Source organism: Sitophilus oryzae, unplaced genomic scaffold (assembly GCF_002938485.1).
Source record: "Sitophilus oryzae breed Bouriz unplaced genomic scaffold, Soryzae_2.0 scaffold_465_pilon_pilon, whole genome shotgun sequence".
Lineage (NCBI taxonomy): Eukaryota > Metazoa > Arthropoda > Insecta > Coleoptera > Curculionidae > Sitophilus > Sitophilus oryzae.
In genome coordinates, this window is record NW_022147046.1 from 2,749,828 (window position 1) to 2,772,918 (window position 23,091).

General features: G+C 32.6%; 2 protein-coding genes across 2 annotated transcripts in view; one reads left to right on the forward strand and one right to left on the reverse strand.

Moving 5' to 3' along the window:
* LOC115885864 (methyltransferase-like protein 22) overlaps positions 1-23,091 on the reverse strand; it is a 118,965-nt gene that overhangs the window by 74,891 nt on the left and 20,983 nt on the right. The window lies entirely within an intron of this gene.
* Positions 1-23,091, forward strand: part of LOC115885862 (protein scabrous) — a 45,964-nt gene that overhangs the window by 12,228 nt on the left and 10,645 nt on the right. The window contains exon 2 of the mRNA XM_030904884.1: positions 14,231-14,582. Within this exon, the coding sequence (XP_030760744.1) occupies positions 14,231-14,582 (352 nt within the window). The remainder of the gene's footprint in view (positions 1-14,230; positions 14,583-23,091) is intronic.

Consider the following 23,091-nt stretch of genomic DNA (forward strand, 5'->3'; position numbering starts at 1 on the left):
TTCAAAATACATTTTGCAAATAACTAGTGAATTGGAAAGATAAACATACTATTAAAAAGACATTTTAGTAGTATATTATCATCTATTTACTGATAATACATAAGTATATAATAGGTAAATAACATGCATAAGGCACTATGATACAACTAACTGTATCATGATAACACACTAATATCACAAAACATATATGCTAATTTAAATTCCTTTAATGATCTAATGAAACACTATCAATGCATGCCATTCCAAAGGCAAAAAAAACTGTTATACCAAATAAATATAAGCTGAATAAAACATAAACCAAGCCAACGTGCATAAACAACCAAAAAATGCATCAAAAATACTTTTATCAGATCATACCCTTGGATATATTATGTATTTTATATATCGCAACATCCCGTTCAAAAGTTTACTAACTCAAAATAGAGAATATAGAGAACATTGTCAGGAGAAGTAAAAGAAAATTTAAGTTAAGGCAATATGCTCCTTTTTGCATATTAATGGCCAAATAATATAATGTTGATTTAATAAAATTTTACTGGCATCCTTCTGAGGTATAAATCAGATTAAAAGGATATTGTTTTTGTAATAATTGTTTGTTTTGTAAACATTTTTTGAAGACAATACAGTTTTGAACGGGCTGTGCGATATAAACAAGGATCTTACTATTATTTGAGGTTAGAAAGTATTTAAATAATATAAAACATAATCAAAATAATTTTTCGTCATAAATTATAGAGGTACTTACGTGTTTTGATATTATTATCAGGAAATAATACGTTTAGTTAAACAGGTACGCTGCCAGGCAAGTTCTATCGGCGGGCAAAAGTTGAAATCTAAAAATACAAAAATACGTTTACATCTTAGTTGTATTTACGAATAAAGTATTTGTATGTAATTTCTGACTTACCAGTTAACATTAAATACATCCAAATGGTAATTTAATATTGTAAAATAGCAAAATTTTTTAAATCACTTGCCAGGACAGCCCGGCCAGCTTGTTGACAAAATGGCCGCAGTATCATGATTTAAGCAATATGAGTGACAAAGAAAGCCAATGCCTGGCAGATGTTGCTTTCTTTGTCGTTGGTCCTGGCACGTTTAAATTTGACTGTTGCCTGTTTTCCCATACAAGTGACACCCCCGTGATAGAAACTACAAAAAAATTCTGATTTAACGCCATCTGGCAATAACTAATAGCAACTTCTTAACCTAAAAATTAATTGCACTACCACCTAGCGCCTGAGGCTGGAACTATTTTATTTGAAATTTCCATGGAAACGGTGGAACCGCTTTTGCTATTTCACTTTCCCGTCCCTGTCATTATCTATCAAATAAAGTAGTAAAAACAAATGCCCAGGGTACCATTTAAGAATGAAAAATGGTAGTTATTTTATTCGATATCAAATTTTGGTTATTGGCTATTCCAAGCTAGTTTCTTGTGTGGAATTATTACACAAGTGCATCAAAAATACCGATCACTCTGATTGACAGCGTGTTATCTAAAAACTGCACAAGTTCTTTTTCAGTGCAGTTTATTGAGATAACATGATGGAAAGCAAAATTGTCTGGTTAAATTAAATAAAATAAAATAATAATACTCTTTTAAATTAGGTTGTTTTATGTTAAAAAGTTAAATAATATATATTTTACCTTGTTTATGAAAGTATGTAGAGTATATGAACTGATAATGAGCCAAATAAATAAAATAATATACAGGTTATCTCATTTAAAAAACATAAAACTCATATTTCGAAAATGACAGCTTCTACCGAAAAACTAGTCACGCCAGTGGATCGTTAAGTTAAAAGATAACCCAGATATATACAAAGGGGTCGAAAAATAAAACATTTTAAAAGTCGCCCTGTATTTTAGGAAGTAAGAAGGATATGACAAATCTTTGTGTAGCATTCTTTAGTTTCATAAAAAAAAAGTAGAACAGCGATGAGTGATGTGAAACCCACATCTTTGTATCTCTACTCATCAATGAGAAACAAAAATGGGACACCCTGTACTTTTAACTCAACATATCATATCCCCGCATATTTTTAAAAATCACAGATCACATAATTAGAATCAAAAAACAACCATAAAGAAACAAATACTAAAAAAGACCAAACTAGATATTCAATGTAATTTTTTATGGTTTACTTTTCAATAACCCTGTATACGTATTTGTCGGGCGGCCGTTTCTGATTGCTGCACCCTTGTAACTAACAGCAAAAGGTAAAAATGAAATAGTGGCGCAAAAAGGGCTACAACGTATATCGAGTAGTCCATTTGCAGTAATGAAAGTTTTTCATTGCTTTTCTGCATTTTCCGCAGTTAATCCAAATGGCCTCATCGCGTGACACTACTTTTTGTAAAAAATTGTCGTGTTTTTCATATAGAAATCGGCTTAATAAACAAATTGAATCGTTTAAACTCGGCAGTGAGGCTTATTGTTTAATGAGGTTTGCATGATACATAAATATTATCGGTATAATTTATATAGATTTTATTAATATACACAAGGGATAAACGCCAGTAGTTAGTATAATAGATCTTATATTTCGAAATATATTGCTGTAATAAAGAAAAAATATATAATGTAGAAGCTTAAAAAAATAAAAATTATACAGGGTTGTTCAGCACATACGACACGGAGTATTGTATAGTTAAATGATTAGATTTTTATAAATTGTAAGTTTTGGGTTTGTTGAAGGACTATTAGGGCTACAATTTAAAAATATTTTACAAGATACATGTCCCAAATAAAAAAAATATCAAAGTTGTATTTCTTTTAAATGGAACACCTTGTATATTATTACACTTTTAGTTTCTACGATTAAAATAAAAGTAAATTTGATTAAGGTTTACCGCATTTTAATCTTACCGTTTTTGAAATATTTACGTTTTTGTGAAAATACTGTAACAATTTTAATGCTTCATTTTCTCTAGGCGCATTTAAGTTTTTAAAACCAAAATTATACTAATATATATATATATATATACTTATATAGAGTGTCTAAAAATTAATTTTAAATAATTATTGGTTCTTTTATAGAAAATCCAATATTTCTACAAGTCGTAATCGTAATATAAATCAAAAAGAACTACTTTATTTTTCTTGATAAAGTAATGAATACTTCCTTATTAAACTATTGTAGAAAAATTAAATAAAAGTAAACTGTTATAAATTTAAATAAAGTCCATAAACTAATGTCAATTTTGAAAATAGCTAGTAAGTGCCACTAGAAAGTTGCCATGGCTACACCAAATCTTGATTACAATCTTGATTAAAATTTTATTGAAAAATCGCTTTTTATTCAAAATCTGAGCCACATAGGTATAGGAAACCCTAATACAGTTTGAAAAAGCATTTAAATCTGCTTTGACTTATTTAAAAAAATACAGGATGTTGTATTTGAAATAACGAAGTTTTTATGTAAAATAAATATTTAAAATAGACCAGCAATTTTTCATAACCCTGTATACATTTAAGGAAGCAATCAAGTTTTTTAGTAAACTTTATTTCCTTGGCTTCAAGTCAGCACTAGAATTAACTCTGAAAAGTAATGTACAGGGTGTTTACAAACTTTTTTATTATAGCATGCATATTTAAATATCTTTAAATATCTCATCTCTTAGTTATTTGGAGGGTTGGTTAGCGTGGTTATTTGGAGGGTGTTAATTCATTGGTTAGTTGGTTATATGGTGGGGTTGGTTGGTTTTTACTAATTTATATTTGTTTTTTAAATTTTTTTATCAGTGTCGAGGTTAGTTGCGTTGGTTAAGTTGGTTATTTGGTGGGCTGGATAGCGTTGGTTAGTCCTTATAAAATTCCTATATTTCATAAAGCCGTCAAGTCGTCAAGTGCGTCACATCAACGACGTCATACCTATTAACGGTATTTTAGTAAGCTACCGTTTAACGGCAGTTTAAGTACAGCCTTAAAAAAACTATTTAGCCATTTCACGATTATCACAATTTTTTAATATATCTATTTTTACTTATCATATTAATTTTAGAAAATGATGTGTAAGTTAGTGAAACATTTAATTTTTGTGTTCAGTGAATAACATTTTTATCTGTTCTACTATCAATTAAGAAAAAATAAATAATATAATATACAGGTTAATGTAAAATGAACTACCTAGAAATATAGGAATTATAATGATGTTTTTTTTATCTCAAAAACCAAAGCATTTAAACATATTAAACTGAACAAGGACCGAGAACTCCTCGACATAATAAAAAAGAGGAAAGCAGCCTATTTGGGCCATATCATGAGACATAGCAAGTATGAATTCCTTCAGCTCATCATCGAGGGTAAAATTGAGGGAAAGCGCGGATCCGGACGACGGCAATGCTCCTGGCTGAAGAACATCAGAGATTGGACAGGCCTGGACTCACATACTTTGCTGAGAAGAGCGAAAAATAGAGAGGAATTTGCCATGGTTGTTGCCGATCTTCACTGAATGGAGAAGGCACTTTAAGAAGAAGAACCTTAATAAGTGATGGGAAAACGGCCCTAAGTACCATGTTTTTATAAGTTCTGTTATCAGATTTAGGTATATTTTTTTCTATTATAACGAGTTGAACTTACAACAATACTAGGTTAATATGATAACTTCGTGTTTAATTCTTTTTATATCAGAGATTTTTAACAGTTTATTACAAAGACAGTTTTAAACAAATATTTAACGTAAGTTTAAAACAAGTAGTGCTATTTTAAAGAGGTTTAACACAATTTTTTTTAATAAAATGGTGCCACACATAAAGTTACAAAAATAGCATGGGCTAAAAAATACCCTTTAAAAATGTGTATAATCGTCAGAAACAAAGACTTGAAAAATATCAGTTTTACGAATTTTCATAAAATATATGGAGAATAATGTTGACATTATTTTCGTTCAATTTAATTGCATGATACAAAGTAAATCTATCAGAATTAATTTCAAGTGTAGTATTTTATTCAGAACGCAGAAATTACTAAAACAAATTAAAAAAAAATAAAAGAAATATAATAACCAATAACAAAAAGCAAAAATAAACATATATACATTTTCAGAATACTGACTTGAGATAGACAAGATATATAAAATTAATAACCGGTAAACAAATTCTGAGTACCGGGCCACAGCGGCATCCAAGGCAACGAAAAATCCGATGAGCTAGCCAAGATCGGCATCCTATCTTGGTCCAGAGTCAGTACTGGGAATACCCAAATGTATGGCCGTAGTGCACTAAAACTCTGGATCAGGGAAAAGCAGAATGTCCACTGGAGAAATAAGCAGGGGCACAGGCACAGCAAGGCCTTTATCCAAAGACCTAGCTATAAAACCACAAAAAAAACTGCTAATGCTTAGCAGGAATAAAGTGCGGATTACAACAGGCCTCTCGACAGGACACATAGCTGTCAAATGTTACCTGAACAAGCTCAACCTGTATCAAGGAAGTCTTTGCTGTAGACTCTGCGATAAAGATCCTGAAAAAGCGGAGCACATAATATGTCATTGCGAGGCTCTGGATCGCAAGCGACACTTTTTATTTGGGAAAGCTAGGCTAGAACCGGAGGAACTATGCTCCCATCCTATCAAGGACCTGAATAAGTTAGTACAGGGCACAGCGGTAGGAGAATGGGTGCAGATTTGCATATATAGAAAGGGGACAAACACAATAGGCCTCACAGGTCGCAGTGTTTCCGGCAGAGGACGGCCCCTTGTTATTGAAAAAAAAAACAAATATAGAGAAGCAAAAATTGACATTAATTAAACATATAAGAAAATGGCCTAAAGTAAGTTGGATTAATAAAGGACGATACTGAGGGGAAGGACGAGGAAATAAAAATGGAATGCAAGCGACATCGTCCTACTTTAGATATAATTTCGTTTGGCCAGGAATCGATATAGGGCACAGATTAATAGCTTCCGGATTGAAAAGCCATTTCCAATAGGTAGGACAGTCTATCTTGATAGATTTCGGATTCTAATTACTTTGATGGCGAAATTCGATATTTCTGATTCGGGTATCTTTTTTTTTCGGTATTATCTTTCTTTCTGACACAAATGTCAGACGTTTTTATCTTTGTTTAATATATAACATTGAATAAAAAGATCAAGAACTGAGTATAAAGAAATGCATTATTTTACGAGGGGCTTATGTTATTTAGATATTTTAAAAATCAGCGAGATTTTAAATTTGTTAATAGTACCATTTTCGTCAAACACAAAATTTGGCTTCGATCTGTTGAAAACATTAGTCTATAATCTTAAATGTAACCGATAGACAGTTGGATTCCTTTCTCAATCATTTCAAGGAAGAGAAAAACTTTTGTCTACCAGTTCTGGATGTTCTTCCAAGAAGAAACGATGGATTTTTGGAACATTTTCAATTGTTAGCTAAACTAGAGACGTTTATTTTTACGGTTTATTTCAAAGTTTCATAGTTATTTGGTTTATTTTGTTAGAACGTTCTTAATAGCAATCAGAATACTAGATAAAGTAAGAATAAGTGAAATGAATACCACGTTTTGTGCGTTTTAGTGTAGGTTGTTTATATATATATATATATAATATAATATTAATATTTAAAAAATTATATATAATATAATATTTAAAACTAAAAGAGTTTCGGACTTCCACTGTCTTTATTCATTTTGCTTACACAACGTTTCGGTCAGAGGTATCACTGACCGTTATCAAGTGTGAACTAAACTGTAATGTGACTGTAATTTGAAAGTTTAGCTCACACTTGATAACGGTCAGTGATACTTCTGACCGAAACGTTGTGTAAGCAAAATAAATAAAGACAATGGAAGTCCGAAACCCTTTTAGTTTTAATACTCCATCTTTGTCTACCACATTCAAGTCTAATATTTACTAGATATTTAAAATTTGTTTAAAAACTAAGTTCAAATATTGCTATTTATGAAAAGATATGAAACTTTAATAAAAAAAACATATTATGTTATAAGCTACTAGATCTTAATTTTCACTGCATTTAATTCAAAGTGAACGTTAGTCAAACCATCTAGAAAGATTTTTATCTACATTTTTTAATTCAATAATATTTGAACCGAGTGCGCCTCAAAAGTGGCTCTCCCTTATAGCTTTATTATTTATTCAAATAAAAAAAACAGACTTGGTATGTTAGTACATGACATAAATTAGGATTGATAGACGTATTCAATTGTTTGTGGTCACCTCCTGTTTCACCGGAAATGACAAGTTTTGATTTTTAAATGACACCCAGGTATTTTTTTACTTTATTCGATAGAAAATGACACTCTGAATAGAATGACATATCATATGTCAACTTTTGACATTTTCGCACACGGTTTATTTGAAATTGTAACATGCGGTTCATAACGACAATTTGACTCTAAACATAAGTGTGGTATCAAATTTTTATAAAAAAAATGCTTTTCCAAATATGCTAATGAGCCACCCTTGATCCATTTGAAAAAATTGAGATATGATTAAAAAAACGATTTGGGCATTTTTTAACCGGCCAGGACAAGACACGAAAAACATTAGACGATCAAATCTATTTTTCCAAGGCTCCTTGATTATAAATTAGTGTTTTTAACACAGCCATGACACTCTAGATTGAAATTTAAAATGCGATTTATTTTTAAGCAAAAATGTCAAAAGTTGACATATGATATGTCATTCCATTCAGAATGTCATTTTCTATCCAATAAAGTAAAAATATACTGGGGGTGCCATTTAAAAATCAAAAGTTGTAGTTATTTCCGGTGAAACAGGAAGTGACCGAAAACAATTATTGATAACGTCAATCCATCCTAATTTATGTCATATATTAACAAACCAAATCTCATTTATACAGGGTGTTTCAAAATAAATGCGAAAAACTTCAGGGGGTGATTCCTTGTTCAAAATAAAGGGTAGTTTGCTTCATAAACGTTGGGTCAAAAGTCAACCATTAGGGAGATATCGCGGTACAAAGATGGCGGAAAAATAATGTTCTTATTTTTTATCTTGAAAACGAAAAGAGATAGAATAAACTACCCCTAGCATTCATGTTAACGAAATTTAAAGAAAATCTCATCAACATGCAAAAAAAATAATTTGGATAGTTTAGTTTGTTTAGAAACTTCTTATCTCTTTGTATTTTTTTTATAAACTCACCGATTTGAAATTAAAAAAATAAAATGTAAAGCATTACATGTCAGGACTAAAATATTTTTAGATAAGAATCTAGTGATAATAATGATAATAATAATAATCTAGATAATAACGTATTGCAGTAGGGTAATGTCAAATAAAACAATATTAGAAACATCCTAAAAAGTAATAGCGGCCGACTAGTTTTTCCTAAAAACATTACAGCTGCCCACTAGATTCTTTATCTAAAAATGTTTTTTTGTCCTGACATGTAATGCTTTACATTTTATTTTTTAATTTCAAATCGGTGAGTTTTATCAAAAAAATACAAGAGATAAAAAAGTTTCTAAATAAACTAAGCTATCAAAATTATTTTATTAATTTTTGCATGTGTTTGATAAGATTTTTCTTTAAATTTCATTAACAACAATGATAGGGGTAGTTTATTTCAACCCCTTCCACTCATTTTAAAAAGTGAAAAAATTACCAGAAAGTGTGTTTTCATAACAGTAATGCTTCCGTAAAATTTCATTAGTCTATCTCTTTTCGTTTTCAAGATAAAAAATAAGAACATTATTTTTCCGCCATCTTTGTACCGCGATATCTCCCTAATGGTTGACTTTTGACCCAACGTTTATGAAGCAAACTACCTTTTATTTTGAACAAGGAATCACCCCCTAAAGTTTTTCGCATTTGTTTTGAAACACCCTGTATATCTGAAAAAATAAAAAAGTTATAGGGGTGAGCAACTTTTGAAACGCACCCGGTATTTTGTTTATAAAAATATATAATATACTAGTTGAAGTCTGGCACATCCGCCACGACATCAGGAAAAAAAACCTTTTTATTTTTTTTAATTAAATGAAAAACAAAAAATCCGGCGACTACAGTTTTTAGAAGAGCCAATTAGTAATCTTTTAGTAAAAAAAGCAACTTTCTAGAGCAAGTCGTTACTTCAGTAGAGACGACACAGATAAACATTAGCATTTTATATATATTATGTAGATATTAACAAAAACTAATTTTGATAAAGTATTATTTGATTTACATTTTCACATTTAGATTACTTCACACTTGATAACGATCAGTGATACTTTCTTTTCTCTTTTTACACTTTCCAAAACTTTGTATAAGTAAAAGTAAATAAAGGTAATGAAAGTCCAAAATCCTTATAGTTTCAATATCGTTCTTAATCTTTTTTTATATGGTGCCAATACCGCAAAAAATACCTCTGTCTTACATGAGCAAAATATTTTGAATATTTGTCTGAATCTGAAATACCGACAGCATCAAATTGAATAGTAACATAAATTGGATTTTGATTATTACTGACAAAAAAAAGTTTAATAAACTAAATGATGAAAAACTGTATTTTTTATATTTTGTTAAAAAAGCAAATATTTTTAAAAATATCAATAGGCAATTTCAGCATACAAACAACGTAAAATTCAATTATAAATTCAAATATTGCGCGTCGATACCATTAATTACGGTGTAGTAAGCAGAAAACACAATTTAAAGCAGGGAGCTGTAAATTTGTGTATTTAAAATACATCTACTGTTATAATTTATACACGGCATTTTTTGTAATTTATGCATTTCGAAAAAATAGCCAGTTCGCGTTTGACCCAATTTTATATTTTGGACTTCATCCACATACGAAAAAAATATTTAAATATTAATCATTTTGCTTTTTGTGGAAAAAATTGTATTGAAAATGTTGCAACAATATATACGATATGGTCAATTAAATACTTCAAATATGCTGCTATAGAACGATCCAAAAAAATAAACATAATACACTAAGAGCCTAATAAACTATCAGCCGAACAAAAGAATACGAACTTCCACTAGCCCTAGACTTTATAGACTTTGAGAAGTCTTTCGATTCGATGTATCCTAAAGCAATAATAGAAGCCCTAGCAAAACAAGGTATTGACAAGCCTTATACAGGGTGTCCCAAAAATAAGTGCAAATATTTTAACTGGTAGTATATTTCGGCCTCAGAAACACGCCCATGAGGTATTTTTTGCAAAAAAAATAATTTGAAAATTTGGAATTTTTTGAAAAAAAAAATTTGGAATATTTTTTAATTTTAAGTTAACAAACATAATTTCTTGATAATATGGCAACATAGGTAGTAGCTTAAATTTACATGAAAGAAAATCCAGAAAAGATCCAGTGGTTCTCAAAATTTTAGCAAAAAATGATTTTTATTGGAAATTTTCAAAGTAAAATAACTCGGTTATTTTGGACTTATTTGAAAAACGGTAAAGAGAAAAAAATGTTTCTTTTGGCCAGATCTACCACCCCTTAAAATATTTGCACTTATTTCTGGTACACCCTGTATAGAAACTCTCGCCACCAAGAAGCCAAAGCACGAGTAATGATACCATAAAACAACCCTAGATTTCCCCACTGGCAAAGGAGTACGACAGGGAGACGCGATATCCCCAAAGCTGTTCACAACATTATAAGAAATCTTCCTTTAACTGGACTGGAGCAACAAAGGATTACAAATAGATGGAAAATATATTAACTATCTAAAATTCGTTGGTAACATAGTCCTAATTGTCAATAGTCCTGAAGAACTACAAGCACAAATTTACGAACTAAATACTAGGCCTGTTCCAAACACCGTTTCAACACCGGTGTTGGGCTGACATCCGTGGTGAAATATGGACTATCCGGTGTACCGGTGTTCCGGTGTCTACACCGACACCGGTGTTGGCTCCGACACCGGTGTTGATACCGACACCGGTGTTCATATCAACAGTGGTGTTGGTCTAGACACCGGTGTTCATCTCGATACCGGTTTTGACTACGACACCAGTGTTTGGTAAACGGGTTAAACAAGAAATAATGTTAATTAATAAGTTGAAAATAAACCCTGATAATAATAGTGTCGTATCGGTGCTTATTTTTATCGTTTATTAAAGCGCACAGACTTTAACTTAAAGCTTTCAAATTTAAATATACTTTTTGCCAGACCAATCACTAAAATAAAGTGGAAGCATGAGATAAACAACTATAAAGTAAAAATTGTTTAATCACAAACACAACAGAAAACAAAACAAAACATAAAGAAACAAAAACTCTGTAGCTGTAAAATAAAGTAAAAAATATTACATTAAAAAAAACTAAAAAAAAGACAAACAAATGGCACCATCGACATCGACACCGAGACCGGTGTTGATCTAGACACCGGTGTTCATCGCGATACCGGTGCTGAGGTAAACATCGGTGTTCAGATAAACACCGATGTCGAGATAAACACCGGTGTCGAGATAAACACCGATGAAACACTGAAACACCGGTGGTCATCAACACCTAACACCGGTGTTCAAATCTCAACACCACCAACAATAAAGTGGATCTCAAAATGAACTTAGCAAAAACTAAAGTAATGTGGAACGTACTACATAGTGGACAGAAAAGACATTCTAATAAATAAAACAATACTGGAAATAATAGAAGAATACATACATATATTTGGGACAACTAATACACAGCTCGGCATCTCTACTACCAGAAATCAACAGAAGAATTAAGTTAGCATAGAGTACTTATGGAAGAAACTCAATAATATTCAAAGCTAGGATGCCACTCTATGTAAAGAAGAAAACATTCGACCAATGTGTACTACCAGTGATGACCTATGCATGCGAAACCGGGACACTTAAAACGAACAACATAAGGAAACTGCAGGTCGCACAACGCCCAATGGAATGAAATATGCTGGAAATAACCAAGAGAGACCGTAAAAGAATAGAGTGGACACGACAAAAGACCCAGGTAATAGATGTCATCCACCCTATAGAATCCCTCAAGTGGCAATGGGCAAAACACCTGGCAAGAAGGACGGACAACAGATTACAGCATGGTACCCACGAGTAATTAAGAGACCGAGAAGAAGACCGAACCTGAGATGGGCCATGATATTAGGAAATTAACTTGGGCCCAAACAGCCAACAATAGACTAATCTCTAACAATAGACTAGTATCTAAATATGTGAGGGAGGCTACACCATAATTGGAAATGGTTGAATAAGCTGAAAATGATGTTGATACAAACTTCATTGGTGGCTAATACAACTTTCTGGGTCTACACTTACTTTTCACTCGATTTTTCCTCCACTTAACTCTAAAAGACACAAAACACACGAACAACATTAACCAAAATGCAAAATCAATATCGCAAATATTTATCATTTTCCAGAACGCGAGTTATTTGACATAGACGTCTTCTGGCTTTTGTTCTTTTTGAAAGAGTTTGACAAGTTTTAATAATTTTAAGTAGAGTTTGTACGCATCTGCATCCATGTGTCGTTCATCGTTCCGTCACTCCAATCATATTGAAATATGATCTGTCACTTTTGAAGTAAACCAATCAGACTGGTAAAAGTCCCTAGCTACTCATGGGAACATTATGAGATCTGCTAATAATAGTAATAAAAACATCACCGGGTGAAGCTGTGGGGAAACCCCCTAGCGACACTGGGAACAGTAACAATGAAAGTTTCAAGGGGCCAAACCCAAAGAGAACTACAGGAGAGGTGGCTGACACTTGCGTGAGACCATCCTCCGCAAGTGGCGTACAAGTTACCACCTCCTCCAAGGGTCGGGAGCCTCCTACCTCTACCGTTTCGTCTACCCGGCCTGGGTCGTAGCTCCTCGACTGTGAAGGACACGGGTCTCCGTAGGAAGTCCTGGGACTGTATGATGAGTTATAACTCAAGAAAGGGGGACACAATAGATCTCTAAGGTCGCAGAGATTAACCCCCCTCCCACTTATTCTAAATTCTAAAGACTGGTTAAAAACGACAAGAGACGATGCCATGACGGAATTATACAGGGTGGTCCGAATTGTATACCGGAAACTTCAGAAGCATATTCTGCAGATAAAAATAAGTACAAAAGTTCGTATAAATGAGTGTCCTAAAATGCTTTCATTCGGAGATACAGGGTGTAGAAGTTTCATTTTTATTTCGATTTTATCCAAATAATTTCTGAAGTGATGTCAATATTTAGATAAAAATTGGTGTCTGGGTGTTTTTCGACATAAGGAATTTAATTTTGACGTCCATATGACTCCGACTTGTAGAGGGCGCCACCTACATGTGTTTTAACTGTTTTGAAGCGTAATACTTTTCTTCCGTACCTGTATAAAACGACTGAGTGTAAAAATATACATTCCTGTGATTTTTTACGTAAAAAATGTCTCTTAGTAAAAATCGTTACAAGCAACCGTTCTCTAGATATTTAGAATGGGAATAGTCAATACTTACCATTATTGACTAAAAATAAACACGTTGAGTAGATAGTTATTTGACCTGAAATAATAAATTTGAGAATTTTTTTTTTAAATTAATCATAAATTTTTCTGCGAAAAAATGATGATAAAACAGTTTCTGTTGAACATTTGGCACCTACATATTTTAAATTTATTATTTCAGTCTAATAACTATCTAGTCAACATGTTCGGTTCTTCATATCGTTCAATATTGACATGTATTGATAATTTAGATTCCAAATATTTCGAGAACCATTAGCGATTTTTATCAAGAGACCTTTTTTACGTAAAAACGTAATAAATGTATATTTTTTTAATCAGTAGTTTTATACAGGTACGGACGAAAAGTTATTATCATTGAAACCAGTTAAAAAATATGTAGGTGGCGCCCTCTACAAGCAGGAGTTATATTGACATCAAAATCAAATTTATCATCTCAAAAAACTCCCAGACGCCAATTTTCATCCAAATATTCATGTTACTTCATAAATTATTTGGAAAAAATTGAAATAAAACTGAAACTTCTACACCCTGTATTTCCGAAACTAAGCATTTTAGGGCATACTTTTATACGAACTTTTTTACTTATTTTTATCTGCAGAATATGCTGCCGAAGTTTCCGGAATACAGTTCGGACCAACGTGTATATAAACCCATCCATGGTTAATTTAAAAATATTAGAAACTTTTTTTAGTGAAATAAATGGATTTGTATGGAGGACATGACTTTTTTCTCTCATCGTCTGTCGAAATCTTCAGAGTCATAAAACGGAATGTAGTCGAAGTTAAACTGTTATAATTAATAATCGACTGCCTTATTTCATTTTCAGATTAGAAATCGAACAACTTCGTTCCGGAGTACCACCCACACCCCCTCCCCAAACCAAAAACGACAAACTCACCCTCAAATGGCTGTCCAACGCCCTCTACGAGGTGAAGTCGGAAATATCCGAGCTCCAAACCACCCTCAACGGCTCGGTACTGCTCAGCGACAGGGAGCGGCACGAGAGCAAGATGAAGCTGTTCAAGAGCGACATCTCGAATTTGAACGAGGAACTGGAGAGGATGCGCGTGAGGAACGCGCAGCAGGAAGCCGATCTCAGTATCCTGAAGATGGAAGTGGAAACGTTGAAGGGAGACTTGCGGAGTGCGGCTGCTGATAATGGACAATTGAAGAACGAGGTAAGATTATTGAAAACACTATATATAGGTGAAAACACTATATATAACAAACATTATATATAGGTTTTGAATCTGAAACACATTAGTAGCACAAGAAAATTTCTAACAAATTTGACACTTGAAATTGAATAAAATGTGAAATATGCTACCTTGTAGTTGTTGGTACGTTATGTGGATGGTGCCACCTTTCGGTAGCATCATATCTCCTCCTCCTCTGGATACCTATATCAGGTATCCATAGGCAGTAGTAGTAGCACTGGAGAATGTAAATTACATATAAAAAAACATACCGCCATTACTCGCTGACGAGTATTTGACACGCATCAGAAGATGGTCACGCAAGGCGTTTTCTTTCATGAGCCTTCCTGTGACTTAAAAGCCCGATACGTGATGTTATCTGTCTACCGCACTCCAGACATTCAAAAATCTCATTGTTTTGTTGCCTCTTTACTTTTTGGTTGTAACTGAATTTACAATTCTTCTCCATTCTGTTATATTGTGAGCTGCCTCTTTCCACTCATTCTGCTTGTTAATTCCCTTTAAGTTTTCGTGGAAAATATCCATGAACCTTTTGAGTTGTCCACCCGGCCTCCTCTTACCGTCTACAAGCTCACCGTAAAGCAGAGATTTTGGTATGCGGTTTTCTTGCATTCTGCATACGTGACCAGCCCATCTTAAGCGGGACTTTGTAATCATGACTTTAATACTCTCGCAGTTAGCTTTTTCAAGGACCGATATGTTTGAGACATGATGGAACCATTTTATTCTTAAGAATTGTCTAAGATGTCTCTGTTGCAACTTGTTTAATGCGTTCATGTGTCGACGGTACGGCAACCAGGTTTCGCTTCCATATAACATGGTGGGAATTATTATCGCTCGGTACACCGCAAGTTTCGTTTTTGTGCTCAAGTCATGATTGTAGAAAACCCTGTCTTTTAATAAAGTTGTTTCCAAAATGCTCTTGAGGCGCTTCTAATCCTGTGCTGAATTTCAGAGTCGATATTGGCCTTTTCCGAAATTAAACTGCCGAGGTAATTGAATTCCGCTAGATATTCCAACAGCTCATCTCCGATTTTTATAGTATTGTTGTGATCTTCCGGGGGAATGCACATGATTTTTGTTTTATCGATGTTCAGCTTAAGTCCCAAGGCCTCGTATGCCCATGTATATGTGTTCAACATTTCTTGCAATTGCTGTAACGTATTTGCAACTAGAGCACAGTCATCAGCGTATTGAAGTTCTGTGATGAATTTTGTACGTGTTTTTGCCCTGAGTCTTTTTATGTTGAACAGACCGCCGTCGTATCTGTATCTAATGCCCAAACCTCTCTCCTGCAGTTTGCTGTCCACTATAATGGAGAACGCTGCCATGAATATATTGAATAGGAGAGGTGCTAAGACACATCCCTGCCTAACACCTGTGTTTGTTAGGAAGGGATCGCCCAGTGATCCATGATATGACACTCTTGATTTGTTGTTGTTATGGAGGCTTTTACACACTGTAAGAAATTTGATGGGTACTCCGAACTTTTTCATAATTGCCCAAAGTGCATCTCTGTTCACAGGCTTTTGTTAGATCGATGAATGCAACGTAAAGTTTAGACTGCTGCTCTTTTACTTTTTCCTGTAGTTGCCGGATGGAGAATATGGAATCGATGGTACCGCGGTTGGTGCGAAAACCCGTTTGCGATTCTGGGAGGATTTTTTCTATATGTGGGTGCAGGCGGTTTCACATAATTTTTGCAAGAATTTTTCCTCCGATAGCCAGTAGTGAAATTCCTCGGTAGTTTCCGCAGTCTGATGCACTTCCTTTGTTCTTAAATATATTCACTATATTCGCATTGCAAAAGTCCTGAGGTACCTCTCCGCTTTCCCATATGACATCAAGGAGAGCCTTAAGATGACCAATAAGCTCTTTACTTGTCAAACTTATTCCGCCGGAATCGCGTCACAGACAGCTGATTTGTTGTTTTTAAGCTGTTTTATGGAGTCCTTTATTTCCTGTTCTGTTACTGGAATGTCTAATACATCGAGGCTGTTATACTGAGGTATTATGTTGAGTGCTTCCATATTGGGGTAGAGCACATATATGTTGAGTGCTTCCATATGGGGGTTGGAGATTCTTGGTTAAGGATATGGCTGTAATGCTCTAGAGATCAAAAGAGGATCACAAGATATTTAAAAAGCAAGCAGCAGAAATTTGACATTTCAGAACTGTAAAACTGATATACATTTACGTTGGAAATTAACTCTTTTAATTATTAATTCCAACCTTCCTCCCCATTAATAATCAACTCCCTTTAATTGATTTGGCAAATCAGCTCCGGTTACTACGTCATTATGTTTGTTATTGTCGCTAGAGGTCGCCGATACTATTAGCTCCCTCTGTTGATACAACGTCGCCATTAATAACTCAGGATAATTACGTGGCGTAGGTGGCGCTGTGGGCCTCTTCCTCAGGCTTGTTCCTTCAATGTTTGATGACGATTAATATTAAATGCGTCGCGTCCGTCGTCTGCAGACGTCTTGGTGACGTGGAAAGGCTCTTCCGGCGGCCATAGTTCTAATTAAATCGTTTTCGGGGGGAGACAGGGTGCTTATATATAATGTTCTAATTTAGCATGTTATACGTTTCGAAAATAGGGATCAAAATTCTATACCGTGTGGTGGGCATCGGGACACGGGAGATAAGAAATCTCATGAAAATTTTGAGAAGGTGAAATATTATCTCTCCAGCTAATTTTATGCAAAAGTTGTATTAGACATTTTGGAAGAGGCGTTAAGGTTGTACTTTTGTCTTGAATTTCGTTTCATTTTGAATAGCCATTTAAAAGTTATTTGCAAAAATCCACCTTCAAATTAGTAAAATTTTATAATACGGCCCAGAGAAAGCTACAATTAAAATACCATCATAAATGTGATTTTGTCATAGAGAAAATCATACACCGTGAATACTATTCTCAACTAATTCTTTTGTAGATGATTATTCGAATTTAGAAAAAAAATAACCAGCCTCAAAACCAGCCTTTTCAAACCACACAAATTCTTGTAAACAAAATGTAACATCGAATTTGACTATGACAATTTTTGCATTTAAAATTTAAAAAATTAAAAAAGAAATCCACATGTTATTTAAATGAGAAATAGAAAATCACGATGAGACACCCGTTAATATTAATATTAAGATCTCAAACTTTACCAGAATTTTTTTTCATCATCGTGAACGATATTTTCACGGTAATTAAAAGGAAAAAATTTTTTTTTTGGTGCAACCTAATATGTATACATAATTAATATAACTTCATTAAAAAATTATATTTACCTTTTAATTAATTTGAATTAAGTTCGTTTCTGCTGCGAGCTCATCAATTTGTTTACAACAGTAATTAAACAATTCAACTTTCTGATATAAAATTCCTTTGAAATTGAATAATTATCATAATGGTTAAGATAAAAATCAATATAGGTTGTGATGTGTCAGTTCAGTATATACAGTGTGTTTAAGAATTTTGTACGTAGAAGAATGAGTTTTTCTGTATATTTAATTATTGTTGAAAGTATCTGCAAATCAGCAAACTAACTACCCCTAAATTTGACAGTTGACGATATGGTTATAATCATAGTAAACATATACATTGATTCAGTTTGACCCAACATATACAAGCCAAATGTAAATAAAACGTTGGATTGTTTACAGTTCTATTTGACAGAGCTTTAATAAAATTGTTTGAATTTGTCAAAAAGGTTTCAGAATCTTTGTAAAACTGTTTCTTCACTTTTATCAATGTAAATAAACCTATAATTTCTAAGAAACTAAATATAATATAGCACTAAAATAATGCATGATTGCTTTGATACAGTACTATAATAGAAGTTTTAAGAGATTTTATGATAGTCTGATTAAGTATTAAGTAATAGTTAATATACATATGTAAATAAAGATCACAATATAACATTTGTTCAGACAGTGTTTAGTATATTTGTGTTTAGTAGTAGCCGGAAAAAAGTAAGCTATAGAAAAATAAGTTGAAAAATATATCATTCCTAAGAAATTCAAATAAAACAAAGAGATATTTAAATATTTTCATATTGTTTTTCTCTAATTTGATACTATGTAGAATTAACTAATTATTGCTGATACAGACGATAGTCATTATCATGTTTCTTTTGGAAGTATTATACTAAGTATAGATTATTTTTTGAGTATCCATTTTTCTATTATAAAATGCAAAGAATTGTCGGTAAAAAATAGAGTACGATGTTTTTGGTTTTGTCATTAATCCATTAATGGAATAACAAATAGCAATGTTCATACGAAGGCTGATATTTTAAAACAAAATTTAAGACAACTACATTAATTCTTTGACTATCTGTCTAAATAGTTTTTTTTTACTTAGCTATAAATATCGTAATCTTAAATCATACAGAGTGTTCAGAATTCTACGCCAAACTTTCTAAAATATAATATAAATTTTCTTTGTTTTTCTGGAACCATGTGTATTATTTTTTTTAATAGATGGAGAATTTAAAAATGAACATTTTTTGTATTTAGAGTATTTCAAAATTTTTAACTATTTTTCTATTTTTGAATTTTTTCTATCTAAATTGAACTAACTATCTAAAAAAACCACTTCCATTAGCAACAATTAAATAGAAAATTGTTATTCGTTCAAAAAGAAACGACCGAAATGACAGAGCGAAGAAAAAAAAATATCGTAGTGGGCAGGTGTCGCATGATATTTCGTTTGTGGCTAGCGGCCGACATTCGGTTGTTTTGCACCTGGCTTTGTCCTAACCAATGGCGTTTAGGGTCCTGCTACCCGCATAACGTTTTCTCGGGTTTCTAGATGTTCGACCGTTTCAACCGCAATTTCAGAACTATTTGAAATTATCTACAGTTAAGTGCCTATTCATTTTCTTCCAAGTAAACATGAAATAAACTTATTATCGTTTGTCTAACCACCAACATCATGGCTCTACATATAAGGAGAACGAGGAGAACCAATAAAATAACAATGTAACAAATACCTTACAATTGTTTCTTGCTCAATTTCTTACATACATTACTCAGTTTTCAGCTGAACAGTAAATATGAAACAGAAAATGCTACATTAAAGATGTAGCTAAAGTTTGTCCAACGAGAGAACAAATCTGACAGTGACAGTTTTGTCTGTCATTATTATAATTCACAGATTAATTCAATTATCATTTTTTGGCTGGCGTCTGCCACTTAACCTGGAGTATTAAATGGTTTAATAATGTCAGTTCTAATAAAAGTAAAATTAATATAAATTGACAAACAATGCAGTAGAAAAAGATAGTACAAAAGATATATTCTCAAATATGAAATCTATACTAATATATAAAATCCTTAAGTGACTGACTCACTGATTAATAACGATCCTGCTCAAACCACTCAACGTAAGAAGTTCAATTTTGGCATACGTAGAGTATAATAAGAAGGGATTTTTCGAAATTCCAGTTCCAAGGGGGTGAAACCACCGCTCAAATATTACAATATCTTTTATTTAAAAAACGGTCAAGTTTCCGAAAAAACGCTTAAACACGTGTATTTTATTTTGTTTTTTTACATATTTTAAGATTTTTAAAAACGTATACAGGGTGTTTCGAAAAATCTGGTCATTGATTAATCACGATTCTGCTTAAAGCGCTTGACGTAAAAAGCTGATTTTTGGAAAACGGATTGACTTTAGGGTGTAGAGGTTCGATAAGAAGGGATTTTTAGAAACACGAATTCTAAGAGGGTGAAACCACCCCTCAAATATTAGAGTATTTTATATTTAAATTCGACGCCGTTTAAAGAGCCGTCAGATTTTTCGCTACATCAATGTTTGGTCTTTAGTTTTTAAACTGTGAAAAACCTAGCTTTGAATTTTGAACCGCTTTATTGCAAGAGTTACTTGACACACACTTTCCATTAAAAATTACAAGTCAGAGGATGCCATGGCTAAATGATGATCTAAAAAAATCTACTTATATATGTTACTGTAAATGTCCGAAATGCGGTAAAACCTAGGATTTACCACATGCATTGGTTAGCCTAGTTATTTGGGGGGTGTTAATGCAATGGTTAGGTGGTTATTTGGTGGGGTTGGTTGGTTTTTACTACCACTTGCTTTTGGTAAATCCTAGGTTTTACCGCATTTCGGACATTTACAGTAACATATACAGGGTGGTCCGAACTGTATTCCGGAAACTTCGGCAGCATATTCTGCAGATAAAAATATGTAAAAAAGTTCGTATAAATGTATGTTCTAAAATGCTTAGTTCCGGAGATACAGGGTGTAGAAGTTTCATTTTTATTTCGATTTTTTCCAAATAACTTCTGAAGTAACGTCAATATTTGGATGAAAATTGATGTCTGAGAGTTTTTTGACATGAGGAATTTGATTTTGGTGTCAATATGACACCTATTTGTAGGGGGCGCCACCTACATGTATTTTATCTGTTTTGAAGAGTAATAACTTTTCGTCCGTACCTGTATAAAACAACTGAGTGAAAAAATATACATTTCCGTGATTTTTTACGTAAAAAATGTTTCTTGGTAAAAATCGCTACGAGCAACCCTTCTCAAGATATTTAGAATGGGAACAGCCAATACAGGTCATTATTGACAAAAATTAACATGTTGAGTAGATAGTTTTCTTTGGCTAAAATAATACATTTGGGATCTTTTTATTTTTTTAAATTAATCATAAATTTTTTTTCGAAAAAATGATAAAATAGTTTCTGTTGAACTTTTGGCAGCAAAACATTTCAAATTTACGATTTCAGTCTAATAACTATTTAATCAACATGTTAAATTTATTCAATAAATTCAAAAAATGATGACAGGTATTGATAATTTCGATTCCAAATATCTCGAGAACGTTACTCGTAGTGATTTTTACTAAGTGACCTTTTTTACGTAAAAAATATCGTAAATGTATATTTTTTTACTCAGTAGATTTATACAGGTATGGAAGAAAAGTTATTACTCTTCAAACCAGTTAAAACATATGTAGATGGCGCCCTCTACAAGTAGGAGTCATATTGACATCAAAATCAAGTTTTGTTATGTCAAAAACTACCAGACACCAATTTTCATCCAAATATTGACGTTACTTCAGAAATTATTTTGAAAAAATCGAAATAAAAATGAAACTTGTACATCCTGTATCTCCAAAAATAAGCATTTTAGGACATACATTTATACGAATTTTATTACTTATTTTTATTTGCAGAATATACCGCCGAAGTTTACGGAATACAGTTCGGACCACCCTGTATATTCTTAAAAATATTAATTCTTATATAGTAAGTAATTATGGATTTGTTTTATGTCAACTATAAAAAAAATGACAGCCACACTATAAATGAAACAATATCACAATAATATTCGCATACATAAAAAAACGTACCTACTTAAAAAAATACCAAACATTAAATATTTCAGCATGAACAATGAACACCGTATAACCTGATTTATAAACTGTTTTATTGCGTGGCTTTAAAAAATAATTAAATAAAATTCTTGGAATTGTGGAAGGAATCGAAAATATTCGGCCACGAGTGAATTTGCATAACGAAGCCGGGCCAAAAAATCGTCTTTTTTCCGCCGTCTTGGGAAAGTGAACCTTGTTTCTGCATAAGTGCATTCTTTTATGCAGTCGTTTAGTCTGCAATGTCTCGAAGATCTTGTGCCCTACTTTGCCAAATGTACCGGAGCGATGCGAAAACGGTTAAACGCGAAGAAAGAAGTAGCGTAGGTGAAGTTAAGAACTTCGATTTAAAAATGATTATTAAGGGCTTTTTGTAGTCATTTTTTTAAATATATTTGGTATAATTAGATATATCATCAAAAATTTATAATATTATTTGAAAAGTAAGAGCAGCTTTAGAAAATTCTAAAACAAAAATTAAAAATGTAAATATTTTGCCCAAACCAAACCAAAACCTAACCAAATTATCAAGAGTTAGACGTAATGGAACAATGCAAGTTGTTAATATACATGTATCATCAAAAACTTCAAACTCAAAATGTTGTTTTTACCCCCACTACCACTAATTTTTATCCCCACTACCATTAACATAAACTATTTTAACATACAGGTTAAGTTTGATAGGAGAATCATCGCCATTTGATGCAAAAGAAGACAGTACCTCTATATGAGACTCTATCAATCTTCTTGAGGTATGGCTTGTACTGATTGAAGATTAATCGCTGAAACCTCCTCCGAAATTGTCATGCCATTTGGATAATAATTTGTCTTAGCTGCCAAAATATGCTTGTAACTTGGAAACACATCTTTAAGACGCCACAGTGGGGTATTTGACACAGATAGTTGATCGAAATTTTTTTATGTAGACCTTATATAAATTATTGCTATTTTCAATTAAAGAGAAAATAATATGAACAAAATAAAGGATAATTCGTCGATTCTAACAAAAGAAAGAAAAATCACTGTTCCAGTGTTTCCACGGTCAGTGCCAGTAGTAATATCGCAACT